This window comes from Dromiciops gliroides, chromosome 5, assembly GCF_019393635.1.
Source record: "Dromiciops gliroides isolate mDroGli1 chromosome 5, mDroGli1.pri, whole genome shotgun sequence".
In the NCBI taxonomy this organism is placed as follows: domain Eukaryota; kingdom Metazoa; phylum Chordata; class Mammalia; order Microbiotheria; family Microbiotheriidae; genus Dromiciops; species Dromiciops gliroides.
In genome coordinates this window covers 130,973,929-131,000,098 of record NC_057865.1, presented here as the reverse complement: position 1 = coordinate 131,000,098, position 26,170 = coordinate 130,973,929, and the positions used below count along the sequence as shown (strand labels likewise).

General features: G+C 37.7%; 1 protein-coding gene across 4 annotated transcripts in view; it reads right to left on the bottom strand.

Annotated features, from left to right (window-relative positions):
• CTTNBP2 (cortactin binding protein 2) overlaps positions 1-26,170 on the bottom strand; it is a 211,271-nt gene that overhangs the window by 107,623 nt on the left and 77,478 nt on the right. For 3 of the 4 annotated variants that reach the window (XM_043966829.1, XM_043966830.1, XM_043966831.1), the window contains exons 3-4: positions 22,297-22,518; positions 402-2,058 (exon numbers count right to left, since the gene is read on the bottom strand). In XM_043966829.1, coding sequence (XP_043822764.1) covers positions 402-2,058; positions 22,297-22,518 — 1,879 coding nt within the window. Of the gene's footprint in view, positions 1-401; positions 2,059-22,296; positions 22,519-26,170 lie in introns of those variants that run through there. The other variant, XM_043966832.1, reaches the window with a different exon arrangement.

Sequence of the window (26,170 nt, the reverse complement as noted above, 5' to 3'; positions counted from 1 at the left end):
TTAAGGTATCCTACTAAAACTCAAGGCTTACAAAATAAATATGTGTTAAGGAAAACCTTTCATCTCTCAGACTGTTTCAAGTGCCCAAACAAGCATCTATCTCTGTGTGCTCCAAACCACTATTTTTAGATCTTTGTTTTTAAAGAAGAGGTTTATGAAAAAACTAGATTTTATTTGGCAAGATGAATCACCATATCCTTGAACCTTCAAGGAATAAATGAAAGAAGAAAAAAAGAAGAAAGAGAAAAAGAAGGAAAGAGGAGAAAAAAATCACAAATGTCAACTGAAATCCAAAAGGAAAGATTTCAAGACATCATAAAGGAAGTTAAAGCAACTGAGAGACCAATTGTACAGGACAGAAAACATTCTCAGGAGAGGTTGCAATATTTCAATCCCTTTACCTGATGCTGTTACCAGGAGGCTGTCTGAGGCACATGGTCTACAGGATGAGGCACTAACGGGGTTTATGGAAGAGCTACAGGCAATGGTGGTGGGAATGACAAGGGGATTTTCTGAACATGCAGGTTGGCTCAGTCCAGGGGTTTCGGGAGGCCAGGCACCCACCTGAGAAGTGGCCATGGCTGAAATGGCACAGCCTGCAGGTGCCACAGTTAAATCTATGGTTGGTTTTGGTGGCAGCTGAGGGGAGGGTGACTTAGAGAGGTTTTCCTCATTTATTACCCTAATTCCTTGTGGTGAACTGGAAGGAGATGAAGCCGTGGGTTTGTTATCAACTTTGGCCCCTGAATTAGAGGATCTGCTGCTATCCATAATAACTTTGATTTGAGGGTGTGGTGGTGAAGGAGTTTGGGAGAGCCCTGGCTTTTTTGGAGGGATGGGAGGAGGGTTTCCTCGGTCAACTCTTGGTACACTGGGAGTCTTTAAACTCATTCTACCAACAGGGGGACAGGTGCCAGCTTCTACTGGATGGGGTGCTCCAGACCTCACTGGAGGCCCTGCTTGAGGGCTCGTAAATCTTGACAGTGCTTGGGTAACAGTATTCCGAGCTAGCTGTTTGGCTACTAGGTTGTCACGACTTGTGGGAGAGACATCTCTTGATGGAGGGCTTTGGGTAGTATTTCCATTTTGGTCCTGGTCATTGGCATTGCCCTGAAATCTAAATCTAGCTGCTTGGACACGTGGGTTTGGACCTGGATGCAAAGATGCATTGGCACATGGTGAATGTGAACTGTGCATAGATGAAGCTAGTGAATAGTTCTGAGAAGCTATGCTTGGTGCTGGAGAAGTGGGAGGGGCAGCATTACTGGGAAGGGGGGATGTGCTACTTGGTAAAACTGGTGTTGAGCCAGTACTTGGTCCATTTTCCTCAATTCTGTTTGAACTTGGAGGTGGGATAGCAGGTGTAGGGGGAGCAATCAAATCACTGTAGGAGGACTGCCTGTCAATAACCGGTTTTACAAAAGTGGCATTGGTGCAAACACTCCCTTTTGCACTGCCAGAAACGAGGGGACTTGCTGTTGAAGGCTTTATGGGTACAGTCAAAGGCAACTTCTTAGCATGGTCAGTACTATCCACCACTGTGTCGGTCTGGCAAGCAACCGACCTTGATGTAGGTCCTTCTGTTCCCACAGATATAGAAACCAAACGTTTGTCTTTTGTCTTGCGGGGAAGGGAAAGGCTTGGTTTGCTATCATTCCCCCTCTTCAGCTGCTCAATCATTTTTTTCATCTTGTCTATCTCTTCTTTGAGGTCAGTTGTGTGTGCTTCCTCTCTGTTAAGTTTGGCCCGGAGTTGTTCCCTCTCTGTGTCAAATTCAGAGAGTTGTTTCTCCATCTGTGCTTCCATCTCAGCACTTCTTTGTTTCTCTGCAGAAAGTGCTTCCTCTAATTGATTTGTCTTTTTCTTTTCCTCTTCGAGACTGGCCATGACTTCTTCCAGCTTCTGGGCTTCCTCTATGATTTTACCAGATAACTGTTTGCACTCCTTGACCAGCATTAAGACAACATGCTTGTTTTTGCCACGTTCATCCTCAAGGCGAGCAGATAACTTCTTGTGTTCCTGCTCCAGTGTCTGTAATTGCAGCTTTTCCATTTCCAGCTGCAAGAAAGTGAAAAGTAGACTTTTAATTAAGGTACAGAAAATCATACAGCTGAATGTGTAGTAAGGACTATATACTTGTGTGTGTGTGTTGTAGATGAATAATTTTTTTACATGGTCTAAATTGTTTTTGGTAGACTAGGTTTTTTTTTTCTTTTTGGTTATTGGAGTAACTACTGAAAAAACCAACAAGATTAACTTGCAACTTCAAAGCAAAAAATTGAGGTCAGGAATGTATTTCTTGTTCCTAATTTTTAAAGTGGCTATACACAGAGGATTTTTCTGTCTTAATTTAACATATACGCCATTGTCTAGCTGATCATTTTAGGCTACAGAATAGTCTCAGTATAGCTGAAGGCTGTCTCACTGTTCTAGCACATATCCGTGCAAATAATTTTAAAGTAAACCTGGTGGAACAGAGACGTTAGAAAAAAGAGTTTCCCTGTTAACTGCATATGTGATGTGTATTCTCTAACCAACACTAGAGGAAAATATTGGTATGGAAAATGGAAAAGAGTGAACAATCCACTCAACTGGTTTAGAATACAGACCTATGATTAACAAGAGCAAAAATAAAGAAGCTCTCACATTTCCATAGCACTTTAAAATTTACAAAGCATTTTCTTCACAATGTCCCTGCTAGGTAAGTGGCATGGATATTATCATCCCATTTTATGGATGAAGAAACACACTCAGTTCTCAACTGACTCACACACCATCACATGGCAAGGAAATACAAAATCTGGAAAGAGAACCCAGACCTTCAGAAATCATGTATTCTTTCCACCACACTACAAATCAAAGTCAGGCGGGTTGTAGCTGACTGCCAAGTCAACCAGAAAGAATACTGGATCTATTCAAAAGGTAACAATGAATGGTTTTGTGTCAAATTTGGGTGTGTGGGGAGTTTTCAGTAGAGTGCACCAGCAGTCTATGCCTAGCCCTGTGCTGTTTTAAAGTTTTTATCAATTTCTTGGATAAAAACATCAAGGCATGCTTATCAAAGTCTATACACAATATAAAACTGAGAGGGATAGCTAACACCCTGGAGGACAAAACCTGGATGCAAAAAGAACACTAAGCTAGATCTAATAAAATTATGTTGAATAGGGACAAATAGAAGGTCTTCATTTAAGCTGAAGTTTACTTGAGTTTTAAAAATTAACTAAAGGATAAGTAAGTGGAGGATAAAAACAGAGTATCAAAGAGGGTTTTTTATGTACTTAGAATTTTTAAAATAAAAATGATCAAGAAAAACTACCAAATGACACCAAAGTTAATTTTTGCCATAATCAACTAAGGAAAATCTCTTAATAGGTGGCATATAGTAATGCAACATGCTGTGTCATTGTACCATTAACAGGGGACATATTGAAAGCAGAAGCACCGATGGCCTACCTATGACACATATTGGCTGTGTGACCTTAGTCAAATCATTGCCTTTGTTCAGGCCAATTCTCTATAATTAAAAATTCCAGAGCTATTCTTGAACTGTATTGATAGAGAATATTTCTTCACTGAAAATTCTATAGCAATGAAATCAAAGGGGGAGAGAGGGAGAAAGAGAGAAGGAGGAGGAGGAGTTAGAGAGAATGAGAATTGAAAGTCTCTGCTTCATCTTCCCATTTGAGTTTGTTTGTCCTTCATTTTGCCCAATGACATTATGGAGTGATGTCTTGACTCACGAGTGAACTGGATTTAAGTGAGGCAGAGTTATCACAAAGTTGTCTGCCTCACTCTCTGTTCAAGAGTCATCAAAGTGACATTCAGTTGCAAGACCAAAGTCAAAGATGGTCCAGAATGCAATAGATGGCTTTGTCATCTTTGATGACTAACCAAGCTCGAAGTGTTCCACAGAGCCCGCTTCAAGCACCTCTATGGCCATTGGAACAAATTGTTCATCATGTGCCCATGCCAGAGGAAGTCTTCACATGCTTGGGGTAGATATCCCTCTAATTCACCAATAGGCTTGAAGCTGTAGGTTACCCTCACCCTAGTTAAGGGTTCCTCACCATCCAGGATCCCATCTTATTGAACTCTACAAACCTCCTAGAGTACGGTATCATACATCATTTGAGTGTACAAGAAAGACTTCTTGTAGATGATTCAATTTCATTTAAACAAACATGTATTAAATGATAACTGTGTGAAGAATGCTGGGCTAGAGAGATACTAGAGGAGATAAAACCTCTTGCTCTCATAGTTTATTGTCTAGTAGGAGAATATAATTGATGTATGTATACTCGACAAGTGCTTTAGATATGTTATCAAATAAAGTACTTTCTGAGGGTGGCAAGATCATCATCTATTGGCCCAAGGAAAGATATCGGGGAATTCTTCAATATGAGAGGTGGCATCTAAGTTGTATTTTAAAGGAGGGCCAGAATTCAACAGGTGAAAGTGAGGAAGGATCTTTAGACACAAACATTATTAACAGGGTCATGGGAGCACCAAAGCAGATAGTATATTTGTAGGACAGAGATTTGGGCTGTAGTCAAGTGTTGATGATCAATTCTGCCTATTTCATGTTGACACAGTAGCTAATTTCCTGTTTGTTTGTCTACCATAGTGCTATGCATACATTAGTCCTTTAACATACTCTCCAATGTCACTATTTCTAGCACTGTTTTTTTAATGTGTGTTTATCAGTCTTTTGTTGACGTCCAGAAGTCACCTTTTTGGAGGTACAGGGTCTCATTAATGGAGGTCAATTTTCCTGCTAATAGTTGTGTAAGGAGATGATCCCTTGAAATGCACCTTAGGACCGTTTCTAATACAATTTAATTTTTCTGAGCTTCCAATTGTTCATTTGATTGTAGAGAACTGAAAGAACAGGCAACACCGCCAATCATGCGGCATTTAGCAAACATTTAAAGGAGTAGCTTGATGTGTTAAGTAGAAGGAAGTATGCATTATTCGTGTGTTCTTTTCACTGTTTCTAGCATGAAGGTTACAGAATGATAGAGAAAAAAGACAAGGCTGGGAGAGAGCATGCAGGAGCTCCAGTTGTGGTTCTATCATTAATTAGCTGGATAAATTAGGAAAGTGAATTTACTCTTCAGGCTTTGGTTTGCTCTTCCTTAAAATGATAAATGGACCTAGATGATCAATAAGGTTTCCTCCAGTTCTCAAAGCCCAAGACCAGGTAACTGCTTAGATCCTTTCTTCCTCTGACATTCAGGGATTTTAGGAAGTGTTATTTTATCTTTCCCAGAAATAATCAACCAGCATTCAAGTTAACAAATGTGTATTAAGTGCCTCCTATGTGTAAAACACCCTGCTCCCACTGAGGATACAGAAATCAATATGTCACCCAATTCCAACCTCCAGGGAATTTGAATTGGGGGGGGGGCAGAGAGAACAAGTGGTAGTACATGGGCACAAAGAACTAAATACAGGTAGGGAGTATAGGAGGCAAGAGATCACAGTGCCTTCGTTTCACAACTGTCATTAACACCTTTCTTTGTTGTACTGTCTGGTAAAATATTAGGAGGTTATTGACATTTGCATCAGATCAAATAATTTCAGTTGTTATTTTTGTATATATCCTCCGAGAAATATTTCAAAGGAATTATTTCTCCATTTATTCAATACTTATTTCCTCATTTTAAGTAAACGAGGGGATTTTATTGCAATTGAGCAAGCAAGAATGATGACGATGATGTTAACAATTAGTATTTAAATAGCATTTTCAAGTTTACAAAGTGCTTTATAAATATTATCTCCCTAAATCCTCACAACAGTCCTGGAAGGTAGATGCTATTACTATTATCTCCACTTTACAGATGAAAAAAAAATGAGGCAGAGTTTAAAGTGACTTGCCATGTGTGACACAGATAGTATATCTGAGGACAGACCTGAACTCAGGTCTCACTGATTCCAAGTGTAGTGGTCTATCACTAATTAGACTAGTAGTTCATTCACTATTCACTGTGTGCAAAGTGAAAGGCAGGGCAGCATAATGAATAGAAAGCTGGCCACAGTATCAGGTGCCACAGAAGTGGGTTCAAGTCCAACCTTTACTATGTGTGTGACCCTGGGAAAGTCATTTAACTTAATGGCCATGTAACCCACTAGGCCTTTAAGTTATGGAGAAGGTGCAGAGCTGTCCAGGTAGAGAGAGTTATTCATAAGGCACTCTCTATACTGGTCTATTTTTTTTTTTTTTTTGGACAGGGCAAAGGACCTTTGTCCTGATGCTTCCAGTGGAGCAATCTATACTGCCAGTATAGCAATGCTTTTTGTTTGTTTGTTTTTATTTTTATTTTGCAGGGCAATGAGGGTTAAGTGACTTGCCCAGGGTCACAAAGCTAGTAAGTGTCAAGTGTCTGAGGCTAGATTTGAACTCAGGTCCTCCTGAATCCAGGGCTGGTGCTTTATCCACTGTGCCACCTAGCTGCCCCCAACTGGTCTAATTTTTTTAAAAAAGTATAAAGCATTTTTGGCATTGGGTATAAACAAACACAAAAATGAACAACAGTACTGGGATAAAGTGATGAATAAAACATGGTCAGTGGCCTCAGGGGTATTAAAATCTAGTTGGGGGAAAGAAATATTTGAGTACAAAATGAGGCAGTACAATGTGGTTTGTGAGTGACAGAGTTCAATGCCATATTTGAGAGGAATGATAAAGGAGATTTTAGAAGAACTAGTTTCTTTTTCTTTAAATGCTTACCATTCTATTTTCAAAGAGCCAGCACTATTGAACTTGGTATGGATTAATACTTACAGCTCTACCTCATTATAATAACCTGTTCAGTTTATGCTATCTAGCAAGCCTGTGAGATGTGCAGCCTGTGAGCCACATGCAGCCCTCAACACTCCAGAGTACAATCTGAAGCAGATTAAAATATAATTGGGAAATTTTTCACAAAATAAATTAAAAATATAATAGAACACAGATAACATTCCTAAGTCAATATGTGGCATTCAGGGATTCTTACCTATAGATTAGTAGCCCCTCATTTCTATTTGAGTTTGATGTCACTGCTATAAAGTATTTCTAAAAAGTTTGTCACCATAGAAGGATACTTCAATGAAGAGAGGGAGCAAGGAATGTTATAACATCAACAGTGGATCTTTAAATCTGTATCAAAAATTTTTTTCCTTCAGATGCAGAACATCATTAGGTATGGGTATAATGAAACCACAGCTCAGAGATATGGCTGCCTGCAATGTCAGGTCAAGTCAACAAACATTTATTAAGCACCTACTTGATGCCAGGCCCTGTTAAAAGAACTAGAGATAAAAAGATAAGCAAACAAACCAACCAACCCCAAAGTCTTTGCTCTCAATTGAATGCTGGGGGGGGGGGGGAGCAATATATAAAAACTACATACAGACAATAGATAGATAGATAGATAGATAGATAGATAGATAGATAGATAGATAGATAGATAGATAGATAGATAAACTGGAAATAGTCTCAGAATGAAGATATTAACATTAAGGGGGAGGGAAAGGAAAAGGTTTCTTTTGGAAAGTGGGATATTAGCTGGAATTTGAAGGAAGTCAGGAAAGCCAGGAGATGGAGATGAGAATTGCCTTTGTTCACTGTACTGTTAATGTCTCACTGATGTATGTCTGCCCACAACTACTTCTAGGTAGTGGTTTGGGGTGGATTTTGTGGTATGGACCTTCACAAAAGAGAGAGATTTTGCAGAAGGATTTGCGAGAATAAATATTAAGTTGGTTGGAAGGGACGAAGTGGGTGGTTGTTTCAAGAATAGCTCTCAAAGCCAAAATGGGAGAAATGAATGAAGAGGAACACTGAACACATGCTGTTGCAAAACTAAGAAAGAAAACTATGTAGGTGGATATATAGCAGTAAATGTAAAGCCAATTAATTTCAACTCAATGTGGAAGACAAACGAGAAGCTATAGTCAAACTAAAGAATGTGAAATGACGTGGCCATTTATAGACTAGGAAAACATGAAAAATACTCTTAAATGTAAGTCACAACTAAAATATTTTTAATAATAATTATACAAACTCATTATTATTCGCATGTATTTATGTTATGATTCTGGCTATCTCCTGCCGCCCAACAATTGCCCAGTTGTTTGCATAGGTACTATGGACAATCAGGTCAGAGTTCAGCATTCCCAGGCTGCCTATTGTTATTATTAAGGGATTTTAGGGATGGAAAGGAGAGATACAGGAGAAAGGGTCAGGAGGTAGAAGCTGTTCTATCTTCATTTATCCAGCAAATGTCAGTATTTAGGGCTAGAAGCTGATATCTCTGTACCCTCAAAGGAACCCTTGGGGTTCCAACCTTCAATTTGAGAAAGTCTGATTTATAACAATGAATTGCACAAAAAAAGTCTTAAGAATAAGTTAAAAGCAATTGTTTATGTAAAAAAATGCCACAAATACTTTTGTGAAGAAATGTCATTGTTATACAAAAGGCTCTGTGCAATGCTATTTCTCCATTTAAACTTCCACAGTAATCTTTATAAGATGTTATGAGGTGAATGCTGCAAGACAGACTACAATGAATACAAATCAATATAATGGATAAGGCATTCTTATTTAAATGGGGTGGCAAAATATGCTTTATAAATGAAAAAACAAAGAATTTCTATCATGCAACTGACCTACTTACATAGATCTATCAGTGAGGAAAAGCTGTATCTGATACACCAAACTATTGTTAGCTCTTTCCCTGCAGAAAATGAATGCTGCTTTTGGCTTCTTATTTGAAAACATTGTTTTCAAGGCCCTTTACTTCCTAAAGGATAGAAAGGAGGGTAGGTATTTTTCACATATTAAAGAAATAGAAAAACCAAGTAGCAAAACTTTAGGTTACTGACAAATACCTAGAAGGTTAAGGACAAAGTTCCCAGATAATTAACAGTCTCGGTTCATTCCCAAATCAACTGCAGTATAAATGTTAGCACTACTTACCAACACCGCCCCCCCCCCAAAGGTGTTAACCTTAGGAGTCTCAACAGAAAGGCACATATGGATGATCATGCCTTAAAGCTAGACAGTCAACTCAGAGTTCAAGGTAAATGTTCTGGAATGATAGCAGAAGAATGCAAAGCTTCGGTTAAGGAGACTCTTCATTAGCAGATGAAAAGGCCTTTACTTTCCCAACCATTCGTTTTGGCATTGGCTGCAAGAAGGAAATTAATGTATCATTAGATTTTCCTAATTTGAGTATTCCAGAATAGTAACTAAACATCTTTATTTAGAATTCAAATAAAAATGAAAATGTACAGGTTGAGTCTTTTCTTTCAGGCAACAATGAGCAGGCAAATTTTGTTTTTAGAGAAGTCTTCCTTTCCCCCAGCTCCAACCATCCAATCAGTTGTTGTCTTACAGACATCTCTCTTAGTTTTCCACCTACTGTTTTATATCTCTTCTCTTTCTCTAGAAAGGATACCTCAGTCTTCTTGGCTCTATGTCTTCACCATCCAAACCAGTCTTCAACTCGTTGCAATTTGGCTTTGGCCCCACTACTCTACTGAAACTTCTCTCTCCAATGTCACCAATGACCTGTTCTCAGTCCTTATCTTCTGTGATACTCCACTTTCTCCTGTCTGTTCTCTTTTCCATTGCCTTCTGACAGTGTTCTCCCTTGGTTGTCCTTTGTAAAGAATTGTTATTTGAGGTTTTCATGCCTCGGCCAGCACTGGCCTGGGGCTCCGCAAACCGCACGGTGCTCCACCCACTGGTTGTAGCCATTGCCAGGGCTCTGGCACCTCACATCATCACCACTCGACGAATGCCTACGTGGGCCTGGCAAAATCATGATTGGAAGCCTAGTGAGGGCAGTCATGTGACTGTCAGAGAGGCCATCCCATTGGCTGGGACTGTGTGGGGTGTTTCTAGGTTTGGGGGAGGAGAATTGGGCATTTTAGGTGGAAACTGGAAAGCGACAGGCGTTCTGCTGCTTATTTTCAGCTGATTCCTGGGCAGTGGTATTTTTCAGGTATTATAATTTCCCTTTCCCCATTTTTATTTCCTTTCCCTTGATCCTACTGATCCTGTTTGTGTTTTTTTTTAAGTTCTTTCTTGTTAAAAATAAATCTTGTTCTGTTTTGAGGGAGGCTGCCGGTTTCCTTCCTTGTCCCAATATTGGAGCCGCTTAGCTAGGACTCTCCAATTAAAAATTGGTCCCCACACCTTCTACATGAGTGACACCTGATACTCACCTTCTTTTGCTGTCATCCTCAATGTGTGTGCCTTAGTGTCCTAGCATCTCTTTCTCTTCTTGCTACACTTTATCCTTTGGTAACTTTATTCCCTTTCAAATAAAATTTTTATGCAGGTGATTAATACATCTATCTCTAGAAAGACCAATTATATCCATTCAGCTCAAATCCCCTATCTCTAACTCCACCATGTTGTTCTGCTATGACCTCAAACTCAAAGTCCCAAACCATACTCATTATCTTCCCCGGCCCCTCAACTAAATCTGCCTCTCTTCCTAATATCTTCATGTTTCTTGAGGGCAGCGCCATACTTCTACCCATATAGATGAGAAACATTAAAGTCATTTCTAATTCTAATAGCCCTTTCTGTTCAATCATACTGTAACACAGTGCTTTGGGCCCTCGTCACCTCTCACTTAAGGCTATTGGGAGAACATCATATCTGGTCTCCTTTCCTCCAGTCTCTATTTTCAATCTATATTTCATTTCAATGGATTTGTGATCTCATCAGTGTAGGCATGCATTCTATTAGTACCAAGCAAACCCCACCTATACTTACTTTTTAAAAATTCTTGTCTGTCTTTGAATAAAGCATCCACAGAGAACCTATCTACCCAATGTAATGAGGGCTGTCTTCAAAGGTTTGTTGTTGTTGTTAGTATATTATAGATATCAGTTGTTCATCATTCACTTTCACTACCTGACTGGCCCACTTTCTTTTAATTCTTCAGCTATAATGATGTTCCATTATTTGTATTCATTTAGCACCACTAGGAATATGTGACTGTTAAAAAGATGGATTTTGGACCAAGAAACAACTTTGGATCCAGGTCAACTAATTCTTTCCATCCATGCTTTTTAAAAGAATTTTTACTTCTAATTTTTAAATTGTGTTACTTCTAGAATTTATTTATGCTACACGTATATGATCTGGTCTAGCAACTTTTCCTGAACTGAATGCCATTTCAGCTTATTCATACATCCTACTCATAGTATCAGTTACAGAGGTGAAATCTAATGATCCCGTCCTCATTAAATAAGAAATATGCCATGGAAATGCTGATTTTAAAAAAATGCCATGGAAATGCTGGAAGAACTATTTTATATCTATTTGTTGCTCTTCTTCCAGTTTCATCTATAAATATTCTCAGGTGATCTTGTGCCTGATTAGATCTTGTGCCAAACCCCTGTAAGGCTTGTTATATTCACTACTTTCTCCATTTCATGAAATGTTGCCGTTTGTAATCCTCAACAATCTTCTTCCTTAATGTTTCTTCCAATGGGCACATATTCTAAAACACCATTACACTAAGTTCTGTTTCTCCTCTTGACCAAGAGATCAAGTGTTTGTTGTATGTGGTAGTTTCTGGGCTCTTCTGATGACCTTTTAGTAGTAAATATTTTTTAGGTCTGTTCTAAATGTCAAAGAAATGGCAAAAAATCACAGTCAATTATACATATGCTTGTCATTTGTCAGAGTCAACAACTAATTCAAATAGTTGTAAGAGTTAGAGTTGTTATAACTCTTTTATAGTGGCATTTTCTTGAAAAATATTAATGCTTTTTTGTTTTGTTTTGTATCACCATTATTTCCCAATAACATCTCCCACTACCAAGGAATTCTCTCTGATAATATAGAGAAATAATTCAGCAAAAAAAAAATTGAATACCATCAATCCTATGTGACCACAGATATAGCATTCCACATTCTTTGCAACCACACAACTGGAGAAGGAAAATGTTTCATTATCTGTCCTCCAGAATCAAGATTAGTCATTAGCCTGAATTATGAAATCTTCATGTTGTTTTCCTTTATATTGTTATAATCTGAGTATATTATTCTCTTCATTTTCCTTTCTTCACTTTGCACCAGTCTCTAAGCACAAGTATCTAAAGTATTTTTTCCCATTGAATTTGCCACTTAAAGATCCTGTCCAGTTCTGTTTTCTTCAAAAGGAATATGTGGAAGGTATCAAATTTTTTAAAAGTTATCCTCCTTATAAGAAATGAAAAACAGGATGATTTCAGAAAAGCCTAGAAAGACTTATATGAACTGATGTATAGTGAAGTGAGCAGAGCCAGGAGAACATTGTATAAAGTGACAGTAATGCTTGATGAGGAACTGTGAATGACAGCTATTCTTATCAATACAATGATCCAAAACAATCTCAAAGAACTAATTATAAAGCATACTATCCATCTCTAAAGAAAGAACTGATATTGATTGAACATAGACCATTTTCATGCTATTTTTCATTTCCTTTCATTTTTTCTTTTATTCAAGTCTTCTTATACAAAATGAATAATATGGTAATGTTTTACATAATTGCACATACATAACCTATATTTGATTGTTTACCACTTCAAGGAGGGGGATGGGGAGGAGAGATTGAATTTGGAACTCCAAACTTAAAAAAAGTTTATTATTATTTTTTAAAAAGCTAGCTTCCCACCCATTTGTATATTATGATTTGGTTTACAAGATAAGTTATTCTTGGATGCAGATCTTTTGACTTTTTTTTCTTTGCATATCCTTCTCAATTCTTTACTTTCTCTGTATTTGATGCATAGTCCTACAATTTCTTCCATTTGTAGGCTTTCTTTTCCAACCTGGGGTACCCTGGAGTTTGGCAATTATATTCTTAAATGCACTACCTTTTTTGGGTGGGAGGGGTTCTCTGTTATTGACCTGGGAATCTATCAATTTAATCTAGCACTTTGGTTCTGATAATTTTCTTTTATAATTATTTGAACAATCTTATCTGGGTATTTTGTTTTACATACCTTTTAGACAGTCTGCCTTTCCCTGGTTTTTTTAACTAAGATTTAGTATTTCTAGTTGTATCACTGAAATCCTAAAATTGATTCCCTCCATTCTCTTTTTCAAGGTTTATAGTATTATGCTAATGTGTTTTCTAGTTCCTGTTTTTTCACCAAAACCTCTCATTCCATTCCTTAGCTTTTCTTTCAGGTTGTGTGTGTGTGTGTGTGTGTGTGTGTGTGTGTGTGTGTGTTCTGTTCTTTTACACTGAAGTTTCTTGTAGACCATTCATTCTATTTTCTGAGGGTCTACAAATAATTTTTCTCTTCTTCTGGAACTTAATCCTGGGATTTTCTTAACACCTAGTATTTCTTTATTTTAATTGGAATCTCCCTTTGTAGGTTCATTTCTTCAGTATCTTTCTTCTCCCTCATGTTGTGCCCCACCCCCCACCATAATGAAGCGTAACTTCATAACTTTCCCCTTTGAAAGTTGGAAGGCTGTAGCTGAGTTACTTCTATGGGACGTCTCTACTAAATATTATCGATTAGGGTATACCCCACTTGTTACCTTCAAACTTCTTGCTCTAAAGCTACATGAGCCATTGCCAGGAAAACCCTCAGAACAGAGGGCTAGAGAGTGGATGGTGAGCTAGAACCATTGTTAGGTGGAACTCTGGGACCTCAGTGTGTCATTCAGAGTGTAGACCATGATCAAGGAGCCATCAGTAGCCACAGAGCCCTTAGCCTTCAGAGGAAGATCTCTAGCTTAGAGTCTGTATTGGAGGCAGTGAGTAGGGTTGACACCAGGAAGCCCTGAGCCTGAGTGTTGGGTCTGTAGTAGAAATGATAAATGGAAAGCAAATAAACATGCAGGACTCTTCCTGAACCCTGGCAGCTGAGGCAAATACAATGGACAACCTGTCATGCTGTTGTATCTTCTTATTCATTTGTGGGAATTACCTTGTGAAAGATTTCTTTTTCCTGTATTACTCTCTCAGATGTTGATCTTTGGAATCATTTATCACTTAAAGATACTAGGACTACTGAGGAGTTCCTACTAAAGATGCAGATAACAACCAATCCATGCCTGCCCATCCTATGCAACTCCTGTCAATATCTTCCCAAAAGTTTATCACAGAGGGCTCACCTAATGCACTTGAAGTCTTCATCACTTACTCTCAACATCATGAGAGTACCAGAGGAACACTCAGTCCATCCGCCTGTCATTCTTCCCTCTTACCACATGACTGGCCCATCTTCTTTTTCTGTCATTCAGTGGGAAAGGAAGAGACTAAGCATTTACTAAGTGCCTACTATGTGCCCGGCACTGTGCTAGTGCTTTGCAAAATATCTCATTTGAACTCATTTCAATTCTTTCATGACATTCTTGATTCTAATTCTTCAGAATTCCTCACTGGTTAGATGCTACAGTCTTTTCATACCCATCATATATCTTTCCACTGCCCTCTGCATGTTGCTTATCTTTAAAATGTCAAAGGCAGTAGTGTTTTAGGTCTCATTGCTATAAAGTAAAACTGGTAAAAAAAAAATGTATTTTTAAATGGCCGATGATGTGTTAAAGAAAATCTGTGGTTTATTAAAGTGCTTTGCCATTTCTGGGAAACAATCCAGGCTGCTCATCTCCTCCTTTTCAACTCTGGGCCCAGATCACTGATCATCTATTGGAAAACTCAGGAAAATATCTATTCAGATGTAATGTGGAATATGGGCAATAGACATTCTTCATCCATTTGGTCTTTCTTGTATGGATGGACAAACAGGTCAAAGACTTTTAAATGATTATAGATCTCTTTTGTTTGTTTTGTGTGTGTGTGTGCGTGTGTGTGTGTGCGTGCGCGCGCACGAGGCAATTGGGGTTAAGTGATTTGCCCAGGGTCACACAGCTAGTAAGTGTTAAATGTCTGAGGCCAGATTTGAACTCGGGTCCTCCTGAATCCAGGGCCAGTGTTCTATTCACTGTGCCACCTAGCTGCCCCTATAGATCTCTTTTAAGTGGTTTTGCAACGCCCTGGTGCTTGATGCTATCAACACAATGTCATGTACAAATAACATTCAGAGGGCCTCACAATCCGCTGGAAATTCCTCCTTGTCCTGAACTGGACACTGGATCCCCACCATCTGAGTAGTAAATACCCTTGATGAATAAGCATCTTTCCATTTTATGCCTCATCTGACTTTTATTATCAGAGGGTCATTAAGCAGGGTTATTTCTGTTATATCTCCCAAGGAATCTTGAATGATCATGATATGTGAACAGGAGATACCTTGTTGTAACCTAATTTCAACTAGTTCCAAAGTAAATTCAAGCCAAACTGGACTGCTATTACACAATCTTATTTCTATTTTTTTCACTGCCATACATTTGCATAGCCGTCCTCCATGCTTTATCATATCCAGCTATTAAAGTCTTTTAGGGACACTCAGAAAACAATTCCTCCATGAAGTCTTTCTTGATTCCAGGGAGAAATCATTCTTTTTCTCTATTACATTTCACCTTTTATCATTTATCTGTGTACATGGTCTTTCCTACCCCCATTAGACTTCAAGTTCCTCAAAGGCAGGAACAATGTCCTTTTTGCATTTTTTGGATCCTTAGTTCCTGGCACAGTGCCTTGTACAACTTGGAAAGCCAGTAAAAATAAGTTCTTACAAAATAGTACATCTAAAATTTTAAGAACATAATTGAAATGCACTAAATCCAAGAAACACAAAGTAAGTTTTAGTGACATCAGCTGAAATGCACTGGATCTTGTCAATGTGGTTTGTGGGAATTTTTTAAAGAACCTCTGGAGACTTAAGTGGTTTTCTACAAGGCTTTGTAGAGGTTTTGAAAAGTCTAGAGTAAAATTTGTATGAATTTGCCAAACTTCATTGGATAGCACTTTATGATACCACTGCATTATAGGATTCTTTAAGTTCCCAGGATACTTCTTTTGGCAGAAGTGCACCCTTTGTTATCTTCACTCAGTCCTAAGGTAAACAAAATCTGGCCCTGTCCCCTAAATATATTTCTGTAGGTTTTTGTATATGTGCAAACATGACACTAGAAGCTAAAAGAAACAAAGTCTTTAATAATCAGTGTAGTAAAGTCAATCTTTTCCTAGAGATGTTAAAGTCCTCTGAAAAGGAAAAACTGAAGAATCATTTCCATTATGCTTTAATAAGGGATGAAAGAAAGAAGGAAATAAACAGTGATTAAGCCCCGACTATGTGCCAGGAACTGTGCTAAACATTTCACAATGATTTCATTTTATCCTCACATCCACCGTGGGAGGTAGGTGCTACTAAGATCTCCAGTTTATAGTTAAGGGAACTGAGGCAGACAGAGGTTAAGGGACTTGTCAGGAGTTACACAGCTATTAACTACCTGAGGCCACAATTTGCTGTCAGGTCTCCCTGACCTCAGGCCCAATGCTCTATCCATTAGGCTTACCAGGCTGCTATGAGGAAGCACCACTGTAACAGTTTAGTAATTTCTAAGTACTTAAAGGAAGCACATATAACATTTCTGACCTTATTACTTTGCTGAGGCAGCTAGGTGACATAATAAATACTGTACTGGGCTTGGAGTCAAAAAGACTCTCGTCCAAATTCTACCTCAGACATTTAGTAGCTGTGTAACCCATGGCAAGTCACGTATGCTTTAAGCCTCAGTTTCCTCATTTGTAAAATGGAGATAATCTAAGTATATATTTCATAATCTGGGAATAAAACTAAATAATATAGGTAAAGTACTTTGCAAAATGTAAAGCACTATTTCAATGTTAACTATGATTATTTCTTCTCATAAAGGAAGGTCAATAAATATCCAGCAGCCTACCAGAATGCCAAACCTGTTTTCTTCAGCTGTGAAACAATTCAAGGGACAGCTAGGTAGCCCAAGCACTGGACTTAGAATCAGAAGATTCCTTTTCTTTTTTTTATTTTCTTTTTAATTTATGGAATAAAACAAGTATTTCCATAACATAACATAGTACAATAAAAAAGATGACTGTACATGAAACTGCAAATCTACTAGGCACAACTTGCTAATCCTTTCAAATATACAACAAAATTATCATGCAATTTTTATTTTCATGAGTTCGAATTTAGCCTCAAACACTTACTGGCTCTGTGACCCTGGGCAAGTCACTTAACTCTGTTTACCTCAGTTTCCTCATCTATAAAATGTGCCAGAGAAGGAAATGGTAAACCATCTTTGCCAAGAAAACGCCAAATAGGGTCACAAACAATTGGACACAACTGAACAGCAACAAGAACAAAATTCAAATTTTATATATGTAATAAGTTTATATGCCACAAAGAAGACCATATACAAAAACTTGAGCAAATGGAGGAAAGTCAAAGATAACAAAGTTCAAAAAAAGAGAGAGCATAAGGATAAAACAAGACCCAAATGTAATTCAAGCTTTTCCTTTCAGTTTTCTTCAATCATCCTTTTCCTTTCATTGATGATCTTATTATTAAAATTGAAAACATTTTCCCATTATTATTCTTTTGTGTGGTTTTGTGCTACATTAAATTCATTCTCTGTTCTAATTAAGTGTTACTAGAGTTAACTGACCTTAGAATATCTTCCTAGGAATTAGAGCAAAGCCCAGTGAGACAAACTCAATGTCAGTGGGCAGAAGAGACTACAGTAGTGACAGAATCTTACCAAGAAACTATAATCATATTAATACGTTATCATGTTAATATGTTAATATAACTATTCCAAATTTTTCTAGGCTGTCAATGTCAACCTTGACTGAATGTTGGCTATGTATCAAGTATTATACCCTTTGAAAGTGATAAAGGAATTTGAATACCTGGTCCTTATACTTGAAGGAACTTAACTATTTAAAAAGAATGAGATATCAAGTTGTTCTAAAATTTACATAAGTATTCACACATTAATAACTGTAGCCCCAAATGCACAAGTATATGGGCGGACTAAAGCTTTTCTGCTATGATAGCGTGATTAAAATGAGAGTTAGTGATGAGGGAGGGTAGTGTGTGGAGGAAGAGAAGAGTATTGTGTTGGTGCTATATTTGTGGACAAGCAGTGGGAAGGAAGCCATGTTTGGCAGTGTGGTATAGTATCCAATACTATACAAGGACACAGAATGGTTGATTTTAGTACCAATCCATTTCTTTTATCTATGGGACCTTAGGAAGTCATTTAACTTTTGCTCATCTATAAAATGAGCATTATAACAGTATCTGCCTGAAGGGGGAGGATGGACTAGATGATTTAATTAATCAAGAAAGCAAATGGATGTCAGAAGAATGTTTTTCCTAACTGGAGGAGAAAAGAGAGAGCCAGACAATTGTGAGGTTAATAAGAAATTTTTGTCTGTACTTATATATGTTAGATTGTTAATGATACAACAGTAAGAAAATACTTTCAGGATGAAAGTGTGTGTGTGTGTGTGTGTGTCTAGTAAGTACTAAAAATGCCTATAACACAGAAACAACTCAGAGCAGAGAAGAGAGGAAATGATCACCCAATCTGGGCAGAGATTGGTGAAAGTCTAGGTGGCAGGTATGGAAATGAAAAGAAAACAATAGATGCCATAAGTATTTATATACTTCAAAAATCCATAACTTTATAAACAGTGTAGGTACTCCCTCCACCTTCTACACTTTAATATGGGCAATCAGACAAGGCAGTAGATAGAGCACCGGCCCTGGAGTCAGGAGGACCTGATCTCAAATCTGACCTCAGACACTTGACATATACTAGCTGCGTGACCCTGGGCAAGTCACTTAACCCCCATTGCCTCAAACATTCAGGGCCATCTCTAGTCATTCTGATGTATATCTTGCCACTGGACAGAGATGGCTTTGGAGGAGAGAATGAAGCTGGTGACTTTACATAGGTCTCCCTCACTTAAATCCAATTCACCTCCCAATATCATAGTCCTCTTTGAGAACAAAGGACAAACAATAAAACAGAAAAGCAACACTTTCATATAAGGCCTTTAGGAACTACTGAGGATACGAAAGTGATGGACTTCTCTTAATCTAGCAACTACGTTCCTTGATTGGCCACCAAGTATAATGTATCACTGGGTCCCTTCCCAGAAGTTTTTCCTAGTTTGGCAGGACTCCTTAGTAGAGCTTACATTCTGTTGGCATAATCTTTAAAGAGGCCAAGGTTCCTCTCCATGCTGTGCCTGGACACTGGAGGAGGACTTTACAGGAGTACCATGAATACTATAGAAGAAAAATGCCAGAAATTGAAAAGAGAAGAGATGATGGAGAGGGGAATAGGAAGACAAAAATGTAAGACTAGCAAGCAATAGCTCAAACAGCATAGGTAGCAACAGATAAATTGGGGGTGGGGTGGGGTTAATGATTGAGAGAAGTTAAAGGTATAGTGTCACACACAACCTCTATGGTCCCTTCTGGTTCTATGCCTATGATCCAATGATTCGATGTAAGTAGAGATGTGCTCCAGGCAACAAAAACTACAAGAATAAAGACTGAATGACTGGTCAATAGAGGAAATGGGGCTCATCCATCATAGCTAGTAGCTAAAACTATGCAAGCATATGAGCTACCACTAAAAGTAGATCAGGAGAGAAAAGAATTCAAAACTAAATCTCAGTTACTCAACATTTATCATTCGAAAAAGACAACCCAACAAATAAAAGAATTAATATATTTGAAACCAAGACACAAAAGGCTTTAAAGGAGAAAAGGTGACCAGTGGTATGAAAGTTCTTGCTGAAAGCAGAAAAGTCGATGGATCTGTCCAAGAGTAATTAAGTGGTAACTTTAATGAAAGTGGAGAGAGGAATTAGAGGGAAAAGAAGCCATTAATGGTTAGGCTAGAGGGCTGGTGGGGGTGGGGGGAAGGGGCAGGGGGAGAGAAGAGACCTTCAAAACTGGGAATATATCCTTACAGGCACAAAGGAATGTCTGAAAAAAACAATGTAAGCTGAAAAAGCCCAGGAAGATAAAGTAGGGCATGAGTTCTCTCAAGTAGCAGAAGATAGGTTTTTAGAGTATAGCTATTGAGTGGGCCCACAAAGATAATAAAAGAAAAATTCTGACCCAAAGCTCCTGGGAAATAAAACTAGATGATAGAAGGGGGTGGGGGTGGGGAAGGGAAGAAGATGAGAATATAGAGACTTAAATTCAGAGGAATTTATATGTCATCGTCTCCATCTTTCCCAAGAATTAATTATCAGTTGTGAAGGAAATTACTTTAAAAGCAATTATAAAGCAGTGAGGGTGAACTGCAGATTAGAGAATCAATGACAGAGAAATGGTGGTGGTTCAAAGCAGTGTCTATATTAGCGATGGGTCATGAATATTCAGTTCAGCAAATATTTAGCCTCTACTATGCGTAACACATACAGGAGATGAGGAAATAGAAACGGAAAAAGATGCCAAACCTGCCCTCTAGGAACTTAAAAAATCAAATAAGTAGTATAAATCATCATCTTATCCTGATAAGTAGCAGAGAGTAATAAGTACAAAGGAAAGGCTGACAGATGTGTTCATTGGATCCCATCCAGTGATCCACCTCAGGTACCATGACAGCTGCTTTGAACCAGTGACCCTTCAGACCCAACTTCTTGAGACCATTCCCCTACTATGGATAATCCACTTAGCTTTGATGCTCTTCCCTAGGGCTACAATGTCCTGAAGAAGCATAAACTTTTCCAACCCAGGTATACTAGCTCACCTTGGACCATGCTTTACATCCCACCTGTCCGTCCAATCTACAGATCTTGTTATCCTCTCTGCTATGCCCACAAAACCCCCAAGCCCCTTTGAATGGTAATAGAACAAATACAATTTCTGCTTCTCAATGGGAATGGTACTTGATTATTTTGTCTTTATTCAGCATTCCTATAACTCTCCAGACTGAAAACCTTTTCTCTGTCATCATTTCCCTACATGTATTTCTTCCCCTTATTAGAATAAACATGTTATAGGAGAAGAGATTGCTTCATTTTTGTATTTATATGCTACCCTCCACCCACGGGACCTAGCACAGTATTTGGTATATTATAGGTACTTAATAATTGCTTTTTATTCATTCATTCACTCATATGAGCAATCAGTCAGGTACATATCACGATGAGAAAGCATGTTTCTTGAATTTGTCCCCTAACACAGCAGGGACAAGAATGGGAGCAGCAAATGGGGAAGGGAGGGGAAGGATCTGGGACTGAAAACTAGGATAGAAGGTGGGTGGTAAGTCCAGGGGTCTAGCTAGTTACTATGATGCTAAGTTATTTAAATCAGAAAGGCAAAGCAGAGAAAGTAGTACGGAATAGACCTGCAACTCAGAATATAACTACTTCAGCAGTTATGTAATTTCTGTATAAAAAAAGGCATTTCATGAAATCTGGATTTGCAAAAATGTCTCCAGGATTTCTATTTCACTCTTGCCGTTTATCTAAAAATACAGAATGCTTGCTTTCAGTTTTAGTTACCTCAGGGAATAGACCAGGAGGGGCCTAAAATTGATCATAATGAACAATACTAAAGAAACTTTCAAGGCCTTGGCTGCCATTATTTGTCAGTTAAGAAGAATATCAGGATCTGTACCGTACCTTAGCTATTACTGGAGAGTTTGGGCATAAAGCAGAACTTATTGTGGCCTATTACATATTCCTTTCCATATGGATAAATACAACTAAGGCAGGGAGTTGCACTCAAATGGTAGGTTAGCAGCAGGATTTCAGAGGCTAAGGGTCAATCCTTCCATATCTTCATTAGAGCTTTGCATATTATAGCTTTTTAAATCAGAGTTTCCTCTATTCTAATAGTACTATAGTTACTAAATGCATTTTTGTAATGTGTTGATTAAAAAAAATAAGCTGAGAAATCCTCTACAAACATTGTGAGCTATGGATTTTGTCATTAGGTGACATTTATGAAAAGAAATAAAATGAATATTATGTGAAACTAGTTTCTAACATGTACCAGAGCAGAGAGAGCTAACTTAAAAATTGGCTTTGAAAACAAAATATACCACTAGAAGGTTGTTCTATCCTGATGCAAATGCTACATCTGAACTCCATAAATGATGGCATGAGAGAGCTCAGTTTCCTTTAACCGATGCTTATTCTCAGTGCCTATATACACAATACCACCATCTGTTATCTTTCAGGAGTGTTATCACTTGAAGTCTATTATCTTTACCACTTCTGGTTTGCATGGAGACAAGAGAACTAGTAGTTGAAAGTGAATGTTTAAACTGTGTGTGTGTGTGTGTGTGTGTGTGTGTGTGTATGTGTGTGTGTGTGAAAATAGAGAATTTTAAAAAGAGTGACTTAGTAGTGAAAGTACCTTCTTTTGTCTGTTTTCTGCGGCAGCCAGCTGTGTGGACATTCTCGCCTGCATCTTCCTGCAATGAGCCATGACAGCATCCAAAATGGAAAGGGGGTTGGTACAAACTGGTTTCTCTGCATCACCGGCACCTGCTTCATAGTCCCTCTGCAGAGCCAGGAATGGGTCATTTAGGTTAAACCTTCCATATCGTTCCTGAATAAATACCTCCTTCCTTCGTGCCTGAAAGAAAAAAAAGTCCAAGTTAATAAACCACTTGTTTTTTGTTAAACATCATTAACAGATAGACTATTGGTGGCTTAATTGTCCCATCTCAAAATGCTATTCAAGATGAATGCTGTTAGTAGGTCAATGGGCTTTGTCCTTGACACATTCAGGGCCTCCTGCATGCTCTGGCTTTGGTGTTTCTAGAAAATATGGCAACTCAAAGAGACACGTTTAGGGGATCCCTTAGGAACCCTTAACATCATTTCTGGATTACTGCAGAGGGCAACTAAGAGAAATGTTATGTTAGGTGTTGAGGATTTGGGGGTATTATCTTGCTTATACTGTCCTTGTGTTTTATTTACTTTAAAAATCATTATTTAGTTTGTACATAAATGGTTTATTTCTGCCTGGATGCCTTGTTTTTTTTATACTCCTCCAGTACTCTTTGAAGAGGATACTCTAGTCCTAATTGCTAAGTATTTATTAAATTCCTACTATGTGCCAGGTACTGTGATCAGCATAGAAAACACAATTAATTAAAAATACCAATTTAACCCTTTGACCCAGCAATACCACCATTAGGTCTATATTCCAAAGAGATAATAAAAAAAGGAAAATGACCCACATGTACAAAAGTATTTATAGCAGCTCTTTTTGTGGAAGCAAAGAATTAGAAACTGAGGGGATGTCCATCAAATGGGGAATGACTAAACTGACTAAATGTGGTATATGAATGTAATGGAATACTATTGTGCTATAAGAGATGATAAGCAGAGGTGGCACAGTAGATAACGTACAGGCCCTGGATGATTCTGGAGGACCTGAGTTCAAATCCAGCCTCAGACACTTGACACTTACTAGTTGTATGACCCTGGGGAAGCCTCAGTGACTCAAAGGGGACCAGGGGTGGGGGGTGGGGGTATTTGAGAAGAAATAATAAGCAAGCAAATTTCAGAAAAACCTAGAAAGACTTACATGAATTGATGCTGAGTGAAATGAGCAGAACCAAAAGCACATTTTACATAGTATCAACAACATTATATGATGATCAACTGTGATAGACTTAGCTCTTCTAAACAATACAATAATCCAAGACAATGCCAAAAGACTCATGATGGAAAATGCTCTCCACATCCAGAAAAAGAACTATGGAGTCTTAATGCAGATTAAAGCATACTATTTTCACTTTTGTTATTTTTTTGTTACTGTTGTTTCTTCTTCCTTGTATTTTTTCCCTTTTGTTCTCATTCTTCTCTCACAACATTACTAATATGGAAATATGTTTAATATGATTATAATGTATAACCTATGCCAGATTGCTTGCTGGTTTGGGGATGGGGGAGGGAAGGGAGGAAGGGAGAAAAATTTGGAACTCAAAATCTTACCAAAAAATGAATGTTGAAAACTATCTTTACATGTAACTGGAAAAAATAAAATACTACTAAAATAAAATAAATTTATTCTTTAATATGCCCAAAATACCAATTTAAAATATTGGGATTTGTAAAGGACTTTTTTTATGAAGAACTTTTTAAAACAAATACTTTTTGAAATTAATAGGAAAGTAAAAACAAAAACACATTAATAGCAAAGCAAAATGAGGTGCATACTTATTATACAGAGACATAAAATTATTTGAGAATACTTTGAAGTTTTCTAAGACAACTTAAACAAAGCAACAATGGCCTGAAATAAATCCAGTAAGAGATTCCAAGCATTTTCATTTTTACTAAAGAAAAAAGATCTTTATAAAAATATGGTTTAAGACGGGAAACCACACTATTGATCTTCCCAGTTTAGTACTTTCAAGAATGTTAAGATTTTGTGACAAAGGTCTTTCTTGAAATTAAAGAAAAAATGCAATACTCATATGACTTGAAAAATGGCAAGTTATCAGTGTCAAAGTCCACTTCATGCCCACTCAATTGCCACATGCAATCTTCTAGAGTTAGTTCATAACAGTTGCTGCATCAAAGGTAATTAGAGATTAGCAGCCAGGTGGGATGGTGAATAGAGTCCAGGACCTGGAGTCAGGAAAACTAATCTTTCTGAGTTCAAATCTGGCCTCAGATACTTACTAGCAGTGTGACCATGGGCAAGCCAATTAACCCTGTTTGTCTCAGTTTCCTCATCTGTACAATGAGCTGGAGAAGGAAATGGCAAACCACTCCAGTGTCTTTGCCAAGAAAATCCCAAATGCAGTGATGAAGAGTCAGATAGGATTGAAACTATTGGATGACAACAAGAAATTGATTGATAATTGTAGGAATATAATTAAATATTACCAAGATTTTCTACAAGAAATTGTAGAATGGCCATATAAAGTTAGGTATCAACTAGTGTGAATAACTAATCCTATGAAGTGACTGCACTATTTGAAGTTGTAATTATGTAAAATAAGTTAACTGGTTCCAGCCCAATGGAAATATGCACGTTAACTTCGAATAACAGGATCGCTTCATGGAATTCATTATTCACACTAATCAGGACCTAAAAATAGAAGCAAATTTGATTCTCTACATAACATGAAAATGTTATGTTGCCAAGGTGTTGTGAAGCTATATTAGGCATTTTATTAGCATTTGTATTGAACAAATTATACTTCCATTTTTAAGCCAAGGTCAGAAAGTCAATTAGCCACTTTCACATGCCATATAATAAAAGGAAAGACTAATACGATTATTTTAGCCATTACCAACTGTATAACAAAAATGAGAGAGATTGATTCTGCTGACTTCTAATGGATGGACCATTTCTGCTGACTTTTAAAGGATGGACCAACCCATTACCAGCAGCAACATTCTTAAATCCTCTGACCTTAATTACTGTAGACATCTACTGACAAGCAACAACATAATTTCTAATATGCTGTATTAAAATAACTAAAGCAGGTTACTTTATGTCAGAGTTCACAAAATAATTAGACAAGTATAGTATTCAACAATTAATGAATTCACAGATTAAAATATTTGTTATTTCAGTGTAAAGACAGGTATATGTAATACACATATTTATTACATATTGTAAGCTCACATATATTCCACTGAAGAGTTAAAGATCATTTTATTCATACCATATAATCTTCAAGTAATTATTGTACTTTTTTTTTACTCCTATGAAATAGCCAAGTGGGTGTGTACATATTATTGAAAAAGTATAAAAAGCATCAACTATAATGATATTTCCAAATATAACATTGCCAATATAAAAAAGATATTATCAATATCAATTTATAATAGAAAGCTGACTGACCACCATACCTAAACACTATTAGACTTGCTGCTGATAGCATAAATACCTGTTAAAAAGAGTCTAAGTAGTGTGGGCCACTAGATGGCGAAGTGGACAGAGTGTAAAGCCTGGAGTCAGGAAGATTTATCTTCCTGATTTCAAATCTGGTCTCAGACACTTACCAGCTGTGTAACCCTGAGAAAGCCAATTAACCCTGTTTGCCTCAGTTTCCTCATCTGGAAAATGAGCTGAAGAAGTACAAGGCAAACCACTCCAGGATCTTTGCCCAAAAAATTCCAAATGGGGTCATGAAGAGTCAGACATGACTGCAAAATGACTAAGCAACAAGAAGGTTGTGTGGTATAGTGGAGAGATTGCTAGTCTTGGAAAAAAGAGAAAAATGGATTCAGAAAGTCTGATAAAGATGTAGAGATTT